Consider the following 16109-nt stretch of genomic DNA (forward strand, 5'->3'; position numbering starts at 1 on the left):
TTCTTTCTACTAGCCCCATCTCCCGTCTTCTCAGTGCTTTTCACTGGAACCCGTCTTGCTTGTGAAGTCATCACTCTCATTCTGCATTTTCACGGGCGTTTACCAAGTATGCTTAAAAAATTATCAAGGCAGAAGAAAATGTGGATACAGTATTAAACAGCGCATCGATATTATGTAATCCACTCTGAAATCATGGAATCCCAATTATGTTAGCGTTTATCTCGTGTTTTATAGTAACCAGCAGCTGTTCAAAAGGGGATTTTTCCTCTGCATAGCTCTGTCATTGCCTGAATATTTTCCTCTCGCTCAGCTTGTATTTGTCTCCATTTTGGAACAGGTAACCTGGGAAAATGCTACAAGATGACCACAAAACTGTCTCGTATTCACTCGCATAAAGCAGTGATGGCGCTGACAATATGTATAAGTCTTCAGAAAAGGAACACATGTCCCCCCAGAGCTTTGTTATTTCAGCCTTTTTTAGTATCTTTGTGGTTTATTGTATCATCATGTGTAGTAATGTGCTGTATTTTATTTAGTCATTTTTACTTTGTTTTCACTATTCAAGGGAAAAAATGGTGCTATGATGACAGCACACCGCTGCCAGCTGTGCAGACGATTCCCAGCCAGGATAAAAAATGTCTTTACTCATAGACACGCGGGGCATTTTAAATAAAGGTTTACCAAAATTTAAGATAGGAGGGCCACCTCTGTACTCCACCTGGAGTTTTCTGTCATTACTGTTACCGAGTATTTTTTTAATGCCTGACAAATGTGTTTTTGTTATTTAATTATGTGCATTTTAAGCTCAGCATGGTAAGAAAAACAGTCTCAACGAGGTCAAGCTTGGTTAGTCTTTAAAGCATTTAACCACATCTTACGGCCTCCATTAAAGAGGGAGAGCCACATTTTCGTGGGGATGGTTTATTCGTTGTTGTGTGAAAGCAGTCAAAATCTTAAAACTGTGACATGCTTGACAATTTAAATGCAACACAGATGGTGGTACCAAAACTGTCTTTATGCTTTTGCGCTGTTTATAAATGATTCACTTCATATGCATTGAACAGGCCTAGCTGACAACAGACACGATGACCTCTCAGTTAGGTGGAACCAATAACATTTTTAATGCTGCATTGAATTGCATTACATAGTAGGCTGAAGCCATTATTAATGTTCCTCAGCTCCAGCTCATGTCTGCTCGGAAAGAAAGGTCTGTGAAGTGCATTCATGGCTTTACTGTTCGTGGAGGGTTTGAATCCACGTGGGACCATAGTAATGTCTAAAGCCACTTTCCTATGCTACACGGCTTTGACTCTTTGATCTTGTCACCTCATTGCTGTCTGCCAGAGCCTTCAACATCCTTCATCTCTTAGATTTGTCATTGTTTAGCACCGACACTAGTATCTGAAAGCCATGTGCCACCAATCATTTCTTTTGATTATTCTTCCAAGGAGCCAAACATTGTTGTAATTTTTTAAAGTAGTCTTGAGCCATAGTTCTCCCTGCTTTTTGTTGGTCTTTCACATTTTTTTAGCTGCTTTTTCACTTATTTTTCTTGCAGGCCTCAAGCCACTTAACACTGACCTGTGAACGACTCAAGCATAAAAAAGGCCCCTAACTCAAAGGATAAAGTGGTGTTGTATCTACACATAACAGACAACATAGCAAAGAACAATTTTAAATTGTATCTTTAGATACTTGGTTAGTAGCAGCCTGTCACAAAAACACATAATCATTTAGTTGATTCTATTAGAAAATGTCAAAGATAACACAGATTGACAGGAATAAGGTAGTTCTTGCACCAACAAGGCGATTCCCAAAGAGCAATCAGCCAACAACTGGCATATCTCAGCATGGTGAGCAGTGTGTCCTCATAAAATCTGAGGAAACTGGACAAGTAGAGGACAAAAGAAGGAAGTATCAGGTCTAAAAAGCATCTACACCAGATGAACAGCATCTCAAAGTTATGTCTTTAAGAAACGGGGGGGAAAAATCCATCAAAGAAAAGAGCGATGCATCTTGCGCTTCAGATGATCCATTGCTGTTTACTGAAGCCTCATAAGAAATGGTCTCAGTGGAGGGATGGCTGTCAAGAAGCCATTTTTAGGGAAGGGAAACAGGGAGAAAAGGCTGAGATATGCCAAATTACACAAGAACTGGACTGAAAATCAGTGGCAACATGTCTTGCAGAGTATTAATCCAAACTTTGAAATTTGGATGTGAAAATGATAGGTATCAGCATGCGATACCATCTGGAAAGCGTCTCGTTGGCAACAGCTTCATTTTTCAGCATAACAATGATCACACATTGTCAAAAATGATACCTGCACAGAAACACACAAAGGAACACTATCAGTCATGGAAACGACTCCTTTTTGTGAAGTAGCTTAAACATAAGACCTTGCAAGTTGTTCTGGGTCACCTTTCCAAATGCATCCCGCTGTGTCTGCGAGCTCATTGTATATCAGAATGCAGACACACAACACTACAGCAAGCTTTCAAACAGTACTTTAAGCAGTTTTTTTTAAAGGAAAAAGGAAACAAAAAGTACTTCAACATTAATTTGTTAGGTTTATATTTAGTACACACAACTGAAACCAATAACAAACTTGCTAAAAAGAAACATGCCTCTTTTTCAATACAAAATTTTCAATCAAAGTGGACGTGTTGGTTTGATAAATATACAATCAATTTACAACCCAAAGCACAACATATGTGGAATCCACTGTGAAATGGCAACAATCTATGTAAAACTTTGGGGACTGTAGAAATTGATGAATATATGGAATATTTGCTATAACAATGTTATGCCAAGCTTGACTAATTCATTTATTTCTAGTTTATATTGATACAATAATCACTGAGTGGTCTAAATTACGTTCCCCAATGATTTCCTGTATTCCCTTTGCACAGAAATAACACAACTGAAATGGAAGTATTTCTGATAACTGTATAGACATGATGGAAATCCAGGTAGGGTATTATGTTTCTATACCATACTTAAAGTGGAAAATCTAATTATATTTCTCTTGGTAAATAGGTCATAATGGCATCACGAAACTAGATGTTTCTGGAAAGAGGGGGAAATAAATCCCTTTTGAGACCTCTCTTCCACTTCTAATGCATCCACATACAAAGACTGCTTTAAGACGCTGTCTGCAGTGTCCATCACTTATGTTTCTTCAGGCTTGGCCATAACCGTAAATCTAATAGGTTGGATACGTTAATATGGATACCTTTTTTCCCTTTCTCCATCACCTTTCCCATCCTATCCGAGCAATCGCCCACACATACACACCAAAAAAAAAAAAAAATAACCCCACACTGGTACAACCAAGCAGTCAGCCAAGGATAGCTGTCATTCAGTCAAAGTTGTGCTCAGGCCACAGCACTTCCAATCTCTCAACGGGGATTTGTGAGACTGTGACTGCATGACAACCACTCTCCATGCTGTCTGTCTGCTCCTCTGTCTCTCTGCCGTCTGTATCTTTTAAAAGTCGTTTATAAATATGTTCAGATTCACATTTGCCCTCTCTCTCTCGCACTTCTTTACTCACTCGTGGTAGATGTGCATGCTGCTCTGACATAATCTATTTCTCCTTTGCTTGCTTTGTACTGTTTAGCCACTAATGGACCTGCCTGTGTACACTGAGCTGAGGAAGCAGTGATAATAAAGGCTGTAAAGTAATCTCACAACAGTTTACACCCGTCTCTTAGGATTATCTCGTTCATTATCTAAAGCTGGAGCTTCTGGTCTGCATGTGTATGCGTGTTTATATGTGTGTGCATGGGAACCATGTGTTGGTAAGACACATACAGCAACATCTGACAGATTTTCACTGTTCTGAGCAAAACCCAACATTTCTTGATGTATAAACGACTTCAGATAACAATAAGGACTCTAAAAATGAGAGCTCTCTTGTGGCTGCAAAATATTTTCAACTTAATAAGATTAGATAGGCTTTACAGTATTTTTCCTGTTGGTTACGGTGTAACCTGCTCTGCATTCCTGTGCATTTACATCCTCCATAGACCTTCTTATGCCATTGCCGTCCATACAATGCTCAGATTTCCTGTTAAACATCCATAACATGTATAGGATATAGTTGCCTGATTAATGTGTTGTACTATATCAAAGTTCTGTTTCATGCTTTATTCAAGCTAAACTAGTTTCAGTTATACTTTTGTCAAATATCCAGTCTAGTATTAAGCATTTTTGTTAAAAATTGTAAATGTGCGTGTGCTTCTTTTATTCAAGTTATCAAAGTGCATAGGTCTTTTACAGTTTGTGGGCCCTCGCCATGCATGAACTGAATCTGAAGCAGAACACATGCTGGACCGACCGAAACACGCACAACTTGGATGCAAGTGTAGACCAGCAGGCTGTGGTCACCAGTCTATCTCTACATGTCATCCTATTCTAAGGCCGTGCAGTTATTTAATTTTGCTGTGTCTGCAACCAGTGATTTGGACCGAACAAGCATTACATCATGGAAAAAGGTTTCCGATGCCCACTCACATTTAGAGCATGATATCACTCTGTCTCACACTGCTGGTGTACACTGAAAAAAAAAACCCACACAGTGATATATACATGTAAAAGTCCAAGCAGACACGCACAGTGGCAAAGCTATAAACACTGGTCAGAGGTTATTTAATGCACTAGTGTGTATTTAGACAGCGTCATTTAGACCTCAAAGGCTATCTGACACACCACAGGACACCTGAGCTCTTGTGCTTCTGTCCAGGAAGCATGATGCTTACTCATCCTTCAACCACAGTTACTCATACCAGCCGAGGCAAAGATCACAAGGTGTTCTATAACTTGATCCAGCATTAAACAGTATATTATTTCGATGGCCGTTCCTGTGAAGTGATTGTGTTGATATTTACATGGTAAAAGTAAATACCCTGGAGTATGAAATAAAGTTTTAATTTGCACTTTATCATATATATACATTCAAATATTTTGCCAACTGTATGCCAGATGGCTATATTTTACTTTCCTGTGCAGGAAGGGATATCTAAGAAGGGGTAAGAGAGCCAAGATAATATGTCATAATAAGTGATTTTATGTCATCATAACTTTTCTTAAATGTTAAATGAGTGACATCAGCTACTATACTACAAATTAGCATGCTGTGACATAGGAATCTTGTGCATATTAGGAACTGAAGTATTTATGGAAATATATTTATAAAAAATACAATATTCTGAATTTTGTACCTTGTGAAACTAAAAATAAAAATGAAACAAACCCCAAAAAAGTCCCTGCTCTTGAAGGGTGTGTTGCACTTAGGCTTCGGTTGGCGTTCCGCTTGCATTTATTTATGTGTTTAATGACGCCATCAAAGTTCAGCTCACATTTCTTTGCCAAAGGTTAATAAATATTATGTCAACATGTTAAATGTATTACATATATGTGTTGATTACTTGGTCGGTTTTTTAAAATAAACAAGCGAATTGAAACTTTCATCTCTACATGCCGCTTTCGCTCCCCCTGAACCACCATTTGCTATTACCGCAGTGTGTATCTTCCTCATGACATGTCAAAACACCAGATAGATTTTCTACTTCTGCCTTTATTTACATTTGATAGTGCACATATGATGCCCTTTGGAGCTTTTCTCACTGACCTTCTGCAGCATTCCAAGCAAGTGATGCACCAAATTACTGCAAATAAAGTTTAGACTGTTAATATACACAGCTCAGTGTGCTGACAGCAATGTTTTGGGTTGTTTGGGGTAAATCGTAGGAGGCTGGGTGGGTATACTGGGGTGAAGTTAGAGAAAGGATAACAGAGTGTGTGTTGAGCGATTGAGCTGCCTGTGCCCTTAGTTTGGGGTCATTTGGAAGCGATGCAACAAAACTTTAAGAAAGTGCGAAGGCTTGAGGATTAGGCAACTTAACACATTTTACTGAGGCGCAGTCTTGGAAGAAAAATGCACTAAAATAGTATAAACTGAACTGTGTTATGTACAAAAGAAATAGGTGGTGATGTTTAGTTTTAGTCATGATTCAGCTTAGCCAGGCGAGGGGGGTTAAAATATTGCAGAGGTTTAACTTACAGCTTAAAGCCCCCGGCCGTTCTGGTTGTACATGATATTTAGAATATTGACAAATAAGCCATATTAACCATAATGACGTGCACAATATAAAATTTATATCAGATTTAGTTTAAATTTAGTTTAGATTTATTTTGAAACATTGCATGTCTGCAATGTCTTAGATTCGACAATCTTCTGCAGACGCTATTATATGAATGGATGATCTTTATTGTCATTATACATAGCACAGTGAAATTCTGTGTGGCTTTCTCTTAAGCTAAAAATTATTTTAAAAATAAAATAATAAAAAAAAATGGTAAGTTATTAAAGATAAAAATACACTTAGCACTGACAGAGCAGGAAAACAGCAGCATTATACACAATTTAGCCAGTTTCAGTATCGTTAGCTAATTAAAATGTCCTCCCTGCCATATGTATGTGTTTGTGTTGAAACGCGTGAATATTTTTGTGCCGTGTTTACACTCTAGTGTGGACTATGGTGGAAATTAGGGTGGTGGAAATCACCACTCAAGGGTAAATCTGTTCCTGTTCCTGAGCCTGTTCTTGTGTTTTTTTGCCCAACTGCTTTTTTGCTGGCAAACACACAGATTGTATACTGGTAACATAGATGGATTCCATAATACACCAGTGATTATCACAATAACAATACCACAATAACAATAATTATCATTAATTCCTGTACACTTGTCTAACTGATCGAGAAAATGTGCGTATTGACTCTATGGGTTTGCGTTGTGTTGTCCCAGCTGGTCTGTAGGAGAGTGGGGGGTGTGCAGCCGAAGCTGTGGAGGAGGGGAGCAGACTCGGCAGGTCCAGTGTGTCCAGAGAACCAGCCAGACTGACGTGGACACCCTGGCTGACTCTCGTTGTGCCCAGCCGTCCCCGGTCAGGAAGCAGACCTGCAACACACACAGCTGTCCACCGGTTTGGACAACTGGGTCGTGGTCGCAGGTGAGAGTGTGAAACTTTAATGCTGTTTGTTTACGCTGCTGGCACGTTGCTGCTGAAGAACACAGCTTGAAAAACCCCTTTGAAGTCATACGCTCGCCCAGTAAGCCCTAAAGAGCTCTGCACATTGTGTTGTGAAGTTCGCCCTGGCTTTAATGGCTTCACCACATTTTATGACAGTGATCTCAGTGGTTTTAAACTATGAATGTGCCCGCTGAGACCTCCAGTGTTTTGTTCTCTGTCCAAATCCTATACATTCTGTGTGGTGACTTGTCTCAGTGTAACATTTTAACTGCCGTTTTACACCAAATATCGTCAACGACATGGCACAAGTGGTGTCCAGTTCGCTCTCCCCCTGGTAGCTTGTGGCACAGTGTAGTGCGTCACAGCCCCGTGTTTATTGGCTGTAGTGAATCACTTCAAGATTTAGATTGTCCCATTAGCTGTTTCTAGAATAAAAAAAGGATATTGAGGGAATTGCTGGAGTACCTCAAAGGAATTATTAAGGCAGTAAAGCACAGTAATCCATTGTGTGGTGACTATGCTGTATAGCAGCTTTTCTGAAATGCTATTTGTGCATAGCTGGCCTGTTAAGATGTTTAGCATGTGACATTTCCAGCCAGGTAATAGCTAAATTAAATATGTCAAACTCTCAATTAATTTTGATAAATTTGTTCCTTCTGCTTGAAAGAAGGTGGGAAAAAAATGGAAAGAAATTCTCAAAAAAACAGTTTAGTCTACATTTTTATGTCTTTGTTAATGGATGATAAAAATGTGTGTAACACATAACAAGGCTTTGACAATGCTGGAATATAACATGACAGTTTGGACCTAACTATGATAACAAAGATTGTTAATACTGTAGCATTTAAACCAACTGATCAGCCATTAATTAAGAGAAAGCTTTGCTCCAATACCTAAATGCAATCAGATATCATGTTTGTTTTTATTTGGCAGTGTTCGCGTAAGTGTGGCAATGGTTTGAAGAAGAGGACTGTGCTGTGTGTGAGCTCTAACCCGGGTGCCCAGGCACACACGCTGCCCAACAGCAAGTGCGCAGGCCTGCCAAAACCTGCTGGTCAGGATTCCTGCTTCATCAGACGCTGCCAGAAACAACGCAAGGTCCAGTGGTTTGTCTCCACATGGCAAGAGGTATGAAATTAAAATGAATAAAACAGCACTTATGCAGTATTTAAATGTATTTTTAGCTAATGTGAATAAGCTCTCTGTCTCTGCTCTGTTCCACATCCAGTGTTCAGTAACATGTGGTCGTGGCTATCAGGCACGCTTCATCAAGTGTGCAGAGAAGGTGTGTATTGTGTGTGTGTTTGATCAGACACAGCAAAAGGTCATTTTTCAGTGTCATAATAATTCGCTGCATTTAAATTCTCTTTAAATTCCAATTTGTTAATATTATTTTAATTATTTGCTTTTGTGTTTCTAAATTGATTTTTTGGAGGTTCTTTATTATATAATGGCATCTATAGCTTTAGTGAATTTCTCTATTTCATAATAAAGGACACTGCAGGAAAATACAGAGAGCTTGCTCCCAAGAAGTGCCACCATGTTCCCAAACCCATAGTAGAGCTTCAGAAGCCCTGCATCCTGGCTGAATGCCCTGTCCGCACAACACAATCAGTGCACTACCAATGGAAGACGCATCATCGGAGCTATCCAGCCCACCCTCCACCTCGGCCAGAATGGCGCTCGTCTCCTTGGTCTCAGGTATCAGCAGAATTTCCACTTTGGTAATATAAACAAGAGGAGGGAGCGAATGTGTCGCACAAAGGAGATTCACAGTATCTATAATCCGTTCCTTGTTGCTTCGCTCTCCGCAGTGCACGGTGACATGTGGAGGAGGAGTGCAGGCCAGGGCGGTCCAGTGTCTGGCGGAAGAGAAACCTTCCACCGGCTGTGCCGTCCATCTCAAACCTGCAGTGTCCCAGGCCTGCAATACCAACTTCTGTCCACAACCTGAGAAGAAAGGTACCAGTGCTCTTATTCTCTCAAAAGATCTCCCAAAAAAGAAAAAGAATTTCACTTTTTTTTTCTCTTCTTTTTACACAGAACTTGCATGTAAGGATTACTTCAGCTGGTGTTACCTGGTGCCCCAACATGGAGTCTGCAACCACAAGTTCTATGGCAAGCAGTGCTGCCAGTCATGTTCAAATTCAAACCTATAATCCTAGGACGTGACTCAGTCCGCTGTACAGGCAGATAGGTAGTTAGTCAAAAGACTGCAAAACATGGTTGTGGTTTTAAGCATGTGGCGAGCACTGAAATACAAAGCCTTTTCTTTGGAAGTGCTCTTCATTTTCTCTCTGCGATGCCGGACATCTGGATACAAGAACTTGATGTTGACAGCACTACACAGGAATGTGATCGGGAAAAAACAAATAAAGACAAGAATTATGTGGAGGAACTAACAAAATAGTAATCGTGATTAAAGCAAATAGGATGGACATGTCTAAAAGAAACTGAAAAATCCCAGCTTTGTTTATATACTGTAGCTGAAAAGATCTGTACTCAGGACACTCAGCATCTCTCAGTCAACCAAAGGTCAACGATGGCAAACCAACAAAGAAAGACGTCTTCAAGCGCTGCCACGCAACATGTGATATGCCCTGGTCTGCGCTGCAGACCCTGATGAATTGACAATCTGTGGTTTCTTAATGAAAAGGGACGTTTCAAAGAGACGATAAAGGTATAAATAAATTTTGCCTTGAGCTTAATTTTTTTTTAATTAAAAAAAAAGAACAAAAATGACATGCTAATCAATGTGTATTTCTTTAATAGCTGGGCAGTTGCCATGGAAGTTGTCATGTAAAAGTAAAAAAAGAACAGAGCACAAATCAACTGCATCATCAGATGCATATGTTTTCTGTGACAGGATAAGTCTGCGCGATGTGGCTTTCCTTCCAAGTGGTGCTACAACTTTGTCACATTGAATTCATGAAATCAGTGTGAAATGTTCAAGCTTCAGGAAATAACAAATGAATTGTGTGACCCGTGTACAGTATTATTTGTTTTATTTATTGGCTTTGCAATGCAGTGTTTCTGGAAAACTGTATGATTAAGCATTATAAATGTGTCCTTGTATTACTCTACCCTAAGCCCATTACCTTAATATGTGTTATTAATTTTCATTACATGCTGTCAAACTGCACCTTTTTATGCAAAACCTTTATTTTATTTTTTAAAAGAAAGCAGCTGTCAAGTGAAATCACTAACAAGCCATATCAGTGTGTTGTTTAATGTGTCCTACATTATTATACATGACATTAGCATGCATTTATATGGCACAAAAATGCGTTACATATCAATTACATTTTAAAAGCACTGATGGATGATAGGTAATACTATTACAATATGATTTTTTTAACGGTGGTAATGAAATAAGATAAACAAAATGTGTAACTACAGGAACATGAGCCCCGATTTCATCATTTTTAGCTTTAAGTTGGACAGAGTATCTTTCAGGGGGGGGATAAACTTGAAACTCTAAAAGGACTCCTGGAGAAAAGCAGAAAAACAAATATTCAGGATGGAAACTTGATCGCTTGACTCATACAACTTTGGCTACAATCTTCAACTGGGCATGGCGCTGTCATCATGCCTTTACAGAGGATTAGGATTGCACCAAATCACTGACATCACTGTCACCATTGTTCCACTCTGCCATAGCGGGGGCTAGTACGTCTTTTGCATTTCTCTGGCTTCAAAATACAGATTTATAACTTTTACTTGTAACAGCTGTAATGTATATATGTACATTTAAACATCTTAACTCCAGTCTTTGCTTCTATTTATTATTTTCCTTCCAACATAAGTAAGATTACATGGTAGTTCACTGCTTTACCTACCTACTCAACTTTGATGGAATGTCTTTTCAGTACAGTTAGTTCAGTTCAATGCACTAAGCTACTAAATTACTTTTTGGACAAAGCAATTGTATTGCTTTTGCTTTACTCCACAAAATGACCTGAAACACATTGTCACTTAATTATCAGTCAGAAATAAAAACTTTAGGCTACAGACCCGCACAATGACTCAAATTCCTATCCTAATTTTTATCCATATCCCGATGTCATCTTTGTTTTAGTTTTTATTTATGAACACAAAGCCGGCAACACAAAGCAAAGATGAAACCTGGCCCAAAGTATGGTGGCCCTGAGAAGTCAAACACACTGTGACTCAAGAAAACATCAGCAAATATAAAAATGCTGTAAGAGCTCGCAATACCCAATGGAAGTTGAATAAAACAAGTAAGAAAAACAAAACAAAAAAACTCAAATAATACAAAACACAACTCAAGTGTTTTTTGGAGATAATAACTTGACGGAACAGCTGTGGAAGAGATAGAAACCACAAAGGTTTGCACTGAGACGCTTAAAAGAAGAGATGGTTTCATCTGTGTTGTGAGTGAGGAAAAACATGCAGGTAATGTGTGTTTTAGTTGCATTTTTCATATAACAATGTGGATACATGTTTGCTATAAGCTGTTCGGTTTCGTATCTGGTCCGTCACATTATTGTCTCCCCCCAAAAACACTTCTGCAGTTTTTTTGTGAAGGTTTTGGACAGCATATTTTTCTATTTGCTGGTGTTTTCTAAATTTACGGTGCATTTGACCTCCTTCTAAAGAGACTTTAAAGCGAACGCCAGGGTGATATGTACGTGTAGAAATGGAGGTTTCAGTGCTACAAGTCTAAGTGCCTTTTTTTCTGCTGAAAATCTGCCCCTGGCTGCTGGGCTGGAAGGCTTAGCCTTGACATGTTTCTGGTTTCTTGCCTAGCTATGTGTTAGCATACTGTCTGTGCAGATGCTTTTGCACAATATTAATAAAAATCATTTTCACAAGCACACAAAGTGAAATCAGCTGATTGCAGGACTGTGTGTAACTTTTACTGAAAATGTAACGCCATTACAGTAACACATTAATTTGCACCCAAAACGTTTTTAATGTTTGGTTTCATATTTTCTTTAAATACATTTTTTTAAATAATTTTTAATATTACTTTGTTCTACTCAATTGATCCGATCTGACTTATGTTTGGTCAGACTCTCCCATAATGAAGTAGATCTTGAAACAGAGCCAAGGGGAGGTTCAGGACAAAGGGGAGGTCCTTCCCCAAGCTACCGGTATATAGGAGATATAGCTGGATATATAGCTATATAGGATGGCCTAATCCGGCTTAAGTTACATTGTCAATAGCACAAATATGGCTCCGCTCCAGAGTGTTATGTGTATTCATCCTGTTTCACATGCACTGTTTGAAAATGTAGCTATTACCATAATAGCAGTGAGTCTTCATTTGTAGCTTTACTATCTATGTCTGTCCCTTTAAATATAGTTGGTGGACTCAATATTGTAATCTGAAGTTTTGCTAACACAATTTGAAGCAGATAAGAGCTAGCCTTGTATTTCATATCCCATATGTAACTAGTATGTCTAATATGCTGTTATGTTCCTTCAGTGTGTACAGCTGACATCATATTATATCATTAAAGTTGTATGGTTGAAACTGTGGCGGTAACCCTAGGAAGTTGATTGTGTTCATCTGGACGTTGGGTTTTCGGTGGTTGCTGATCCAAGTGACGTCTTCAGTCTCAGAGGTAATTGTGTAGAGGTATCTTTTTTCCTTAGTCATAATGCAACTCTTCATGTAATTTACCTGTGCTGACCAATGACTGTAGAAAACAGGTGTGACGTTCATAACACAAGGAACAACTCACTGAACTAATACGAACTAAAATAGTTCATATTATGTTCTGTTATTTTAGGCACATAAGTGCCCCATTATAATAGGCCTGATGGCATTATTGTATGAACCTAGATCCCATATATCATTTTTGTTTGTTTGTTTGTTTATTTATATTTCTAGGTAACAAGTATAATTTGTAGTTAGGCAATGGTGTGAAGTTTAAAAAACAGATTTGATTTTATTACTAAACATGCTGAAGTGAGAGGTCTGACCTGCTCAGCATGCTTCATGCTTTTGAACCAATGTCTAAACCACTTATGTGACAGACTAACACATCAGAACCTCTGGCTGTGCAGCTGGTGAAGACCAACTATAATTTCTAAATCAAAATGTAGTGATTCCTTGTTCTTCTGAGGTCACTCTTGCAGTTATGTGCAGGTCTTCCTTGAGCCTTTATTACAGCATTATTTTGATACAAAATAGATTTATTGAGCTGTTCATTGGTAGCCCAAAAAGTTGATTCTATTCAAGTACAGTTTTGTTGTTGTTGTTGTTGTTGTTGTTGTTTTACGTGCTTTGAATGTGTACTTGTGTCTGTGTAGTCATAGCTGAGGCCACTTCAGCTGCTAGTACTTGTATCTTCACTTACTACATTAAAGAAAGTGAATGGAAAAATATCCTGTACCTTTTTAATACCTCCTCTCTTTAGCCTAAAAAGATTTACTTATTACTGCATGTACTACAATATAGCTTACACCTTCAGTCTGTATTACCATCAAGCTGTAATTCCATGCAGAGTCAAGAAATGTTAAGTATAAAAAACTGCAATTCAATATCGGACTATCTTTGCATCGTTTATTTTAAAATACCTAAAAATCAGATTTTTTTTCTAGCTCCTGGAGGTTGTAGATATCTAGGATAATTGGCTCATAGGAAGATTGCTGCTATAGACAAGAATTCAATTCATGTTTATCTATTACATCACAACACAGATCACCTCTTTTGCTGTGTCACACTGCAGGTATTTATTAAAGTCAAAGGACTCCATTTGAAACACAGCCAGGTGTGGACATTAAACTATAGGAAAATTATGTGTATTATCCTTAAGATTGTTCATTTCTCTGCTGATTACAGACACCAAAAAATAGACTTAAACACTGGAACACTTAAACTAAAAAGTAATAATCCAGCCTTCATCTTTGGATGGCTCTAGCTATGGTGAAGGTGGGACTCTACAAAATAATAATGCAGTAAAAAAAAAAAGATTAGCTTGATATGCACAAAGCACATCAAACTGATTTTAATAGAACTTTAATGAACTATATTTAATTATTTACAACTATTTACTTTACTTTTACTTTTACATGCCAGTAAGTTCAAATTCAATGGACTGGCTACAGAAAACATTTTAATTTTCAGTTACTGGATATTCTTTTAATGCTAATGCTATCTGTAACTATCCTTCCTGGGCTTATTAAAATCATCTAGAAATAAATGAAAGTATTACTCTTGTCAGTACAGTATTGCTAATTTACAGTTTATTCATATAATACTCCAAGATAAGGTCTTGCTAACGCCCTACCTTGCATTTCCTAACAGCAGGCGATGAGGGTATAACTGGGCATCCATCTGTTGACTCTGTGACTGCTTGATATTTAGGAGTTCTTTTGAACCCTTTTCAACAGATTATGTACTATAACAACGCTCAAAAGAAATATTGTATGATTAGATTTATAGAACAGCAAGCAGAGAGCTAATCCTGAGATCTAGTTCTCAGGATTCAACAGAGTGCTGCATGTAAGCCAGAACACAGGCTAACAGTAATGCCAATGTGGTATTAGCCATTTCAACACCTATGACATACTGTATCTGGGCTTTGCTCTTTTCTCATTTCTCAACAAGTCAAGGAGACACAGATGCCCAAAACAAAATAACCATTGTCATAATCCCTGGGGCACCGTTACAAGGACCTTCAGCTGGACAGTGAAGAAGGAAATATGAAGAGTGTTAAAAGTAGGAAGAAATCATGTAGAAAGTAAAGAGTCATTTTTTAAAGTCATTGGCTCACTCCAGGCAAAGAAAATGTGTGCCTAGACACTGAAATACTAAATAAATATAGACCATAGTTTCAGTGGGCCTTTTTTTCACAGGCAAATGTCTGCAAGGTTTTATGTGATGCAGAACCGTTTTATTGGTGCATGCCAATGTGAAGAAAAGAGACACAAGTGAGATCGGATCTTTAACTCACATAACTGCTTTACTGTTGAAGGACCTTTAACTTAACTTAGTAATTAGGTTACCAAAAATATTTGTGACCTCAGTGCAAAAATATGTATTTCCATTTACATCAACCGCAGCAACTTCAGAGGAAAAAAAATAAAAGGACAAAATTCAACCTCACAAGTAGGAAGGGATTAAGACGATGGAGCAGTTTTGTTTTGTTTTGTGTATTCAAGATAGGGTTCAGACAGCTTCCTGTGGATTTAAACAAGAGTTGACTGAGACAAATTTATTAACAGCAGAGATTGTATGTCATAGACAGTCACTGTCTCTGTTTGACTGCATCTGTTTGAAGAGTGTGGCTCCTTTGCCTTGAGGCAACTCAGAAGGTTCAGTCAGAGGGTCTTTCCATCATGATGGCATTTACAACGGTGTCTTCAGGTGTTTCTTCTTATGTTGAAATTGATAGAACTTTCAAGAAGGAGAACACCAACTAGAAATCTTCATTTATTAAAAAATATGACATTAACACTGAACTCCAAAGTGGTATTTTTTTAAAAAAAACTTGAAATTATGATACCTAACAAAAGTACTGGTTTAGTGTGTGGGTTTGAGAAGGAGCGAGAGCAGTGCGACAACTGTTATTAGTACAATAGCACCCTCTGCTGACTATATCTGCTAACTAATAATAATATAATGTCAAAATATGTGATATATGGTGCTTGAGATTGGTGGGTAACATGCATTTTTTATGTTGCAACTTTGTATTTGTAAATGAAAATGGAGTGAGTGCAACGTTCTGTGTCAGTAAATGGGTTTGGGGTATTGATTAATATTTTAATATGACGTTAAATATTCTTTATATTAGATTTTTGAAGAATAGGCAACTATTTAGCTGAATAGCAGAGTAACAGTGCTCTTGGACTTGGTAGGAAATGGGAAATGGAGTAAATCCCAGCTTCTCTGTGTTATAACTTGACAACCAGTCAACTCCTTGTTCTTTACTGTGTAGTTTAATGTGTTGCAACGATTTTGGGAAGCTATACAGGGACGAAAGAAAAAGCTGAGTTCCCTGACCGGGAATCGAACCCGGGCCGCGGCGGTGAGAGCGCCGAATCCTAACCACTAGACCACCAGGGAGTGATATCAACGTTGAGAACCTGAATAATGAA

The 16109-nt window shown here is 38.2% G+C and overlaps 1 protein-coding gene across 1 annotated transcript in view; it reads left to right on the plus strand.

The window, feature by feature from the left end:
* adamts16 (ADAM metallopeptidase with thrombospondin type 1 motif, 16) overlaps positions 1-11875 on the plus strand; it is a 51395-nt gene extending 39520 nt beyond the window's left edge. Inside the window, exons 19-24 of the mRNA XM_026185423.2 lie at positions 6812-7016; positions 7971-8165; positions 8266-8322; positions 8532-8738; positions 8852-8999; positions 9081-11875. Coding sequence (XP_026041208.2) covers positions 6812-7016; positions 7971-8165; positions 8266-8322; positions 8532-8738; positions 8852-8999; positions 9081-9196 — 928 coding nt within the window. The 3' untranslated portion in view covers positions 9197-11875. The remainder of the gene's footprint in view (positions 1-6811; positions 7017-7970; positions 8166-8265; positions 8323-8531; positions 8739-8851; positions 9000-9080) is intronic.
* Positions 11876-16109: the final 4234 nt, after the last annotated feature.

Source organism: Astatotilapia calliptera, chromosome 11, assembly GCF_964374335.1.
Source record: "Astatotilapia calliptera chromosome 11, fAstCal68.1, whole genome shotgun sequence".
Taxonomy (NCBI): Eukaryota; Metazoa; Chordata; class Actinopteri; order Cichliformes; family Cichlidae; genus Astatotilapia; species Astatotilapia calliptera.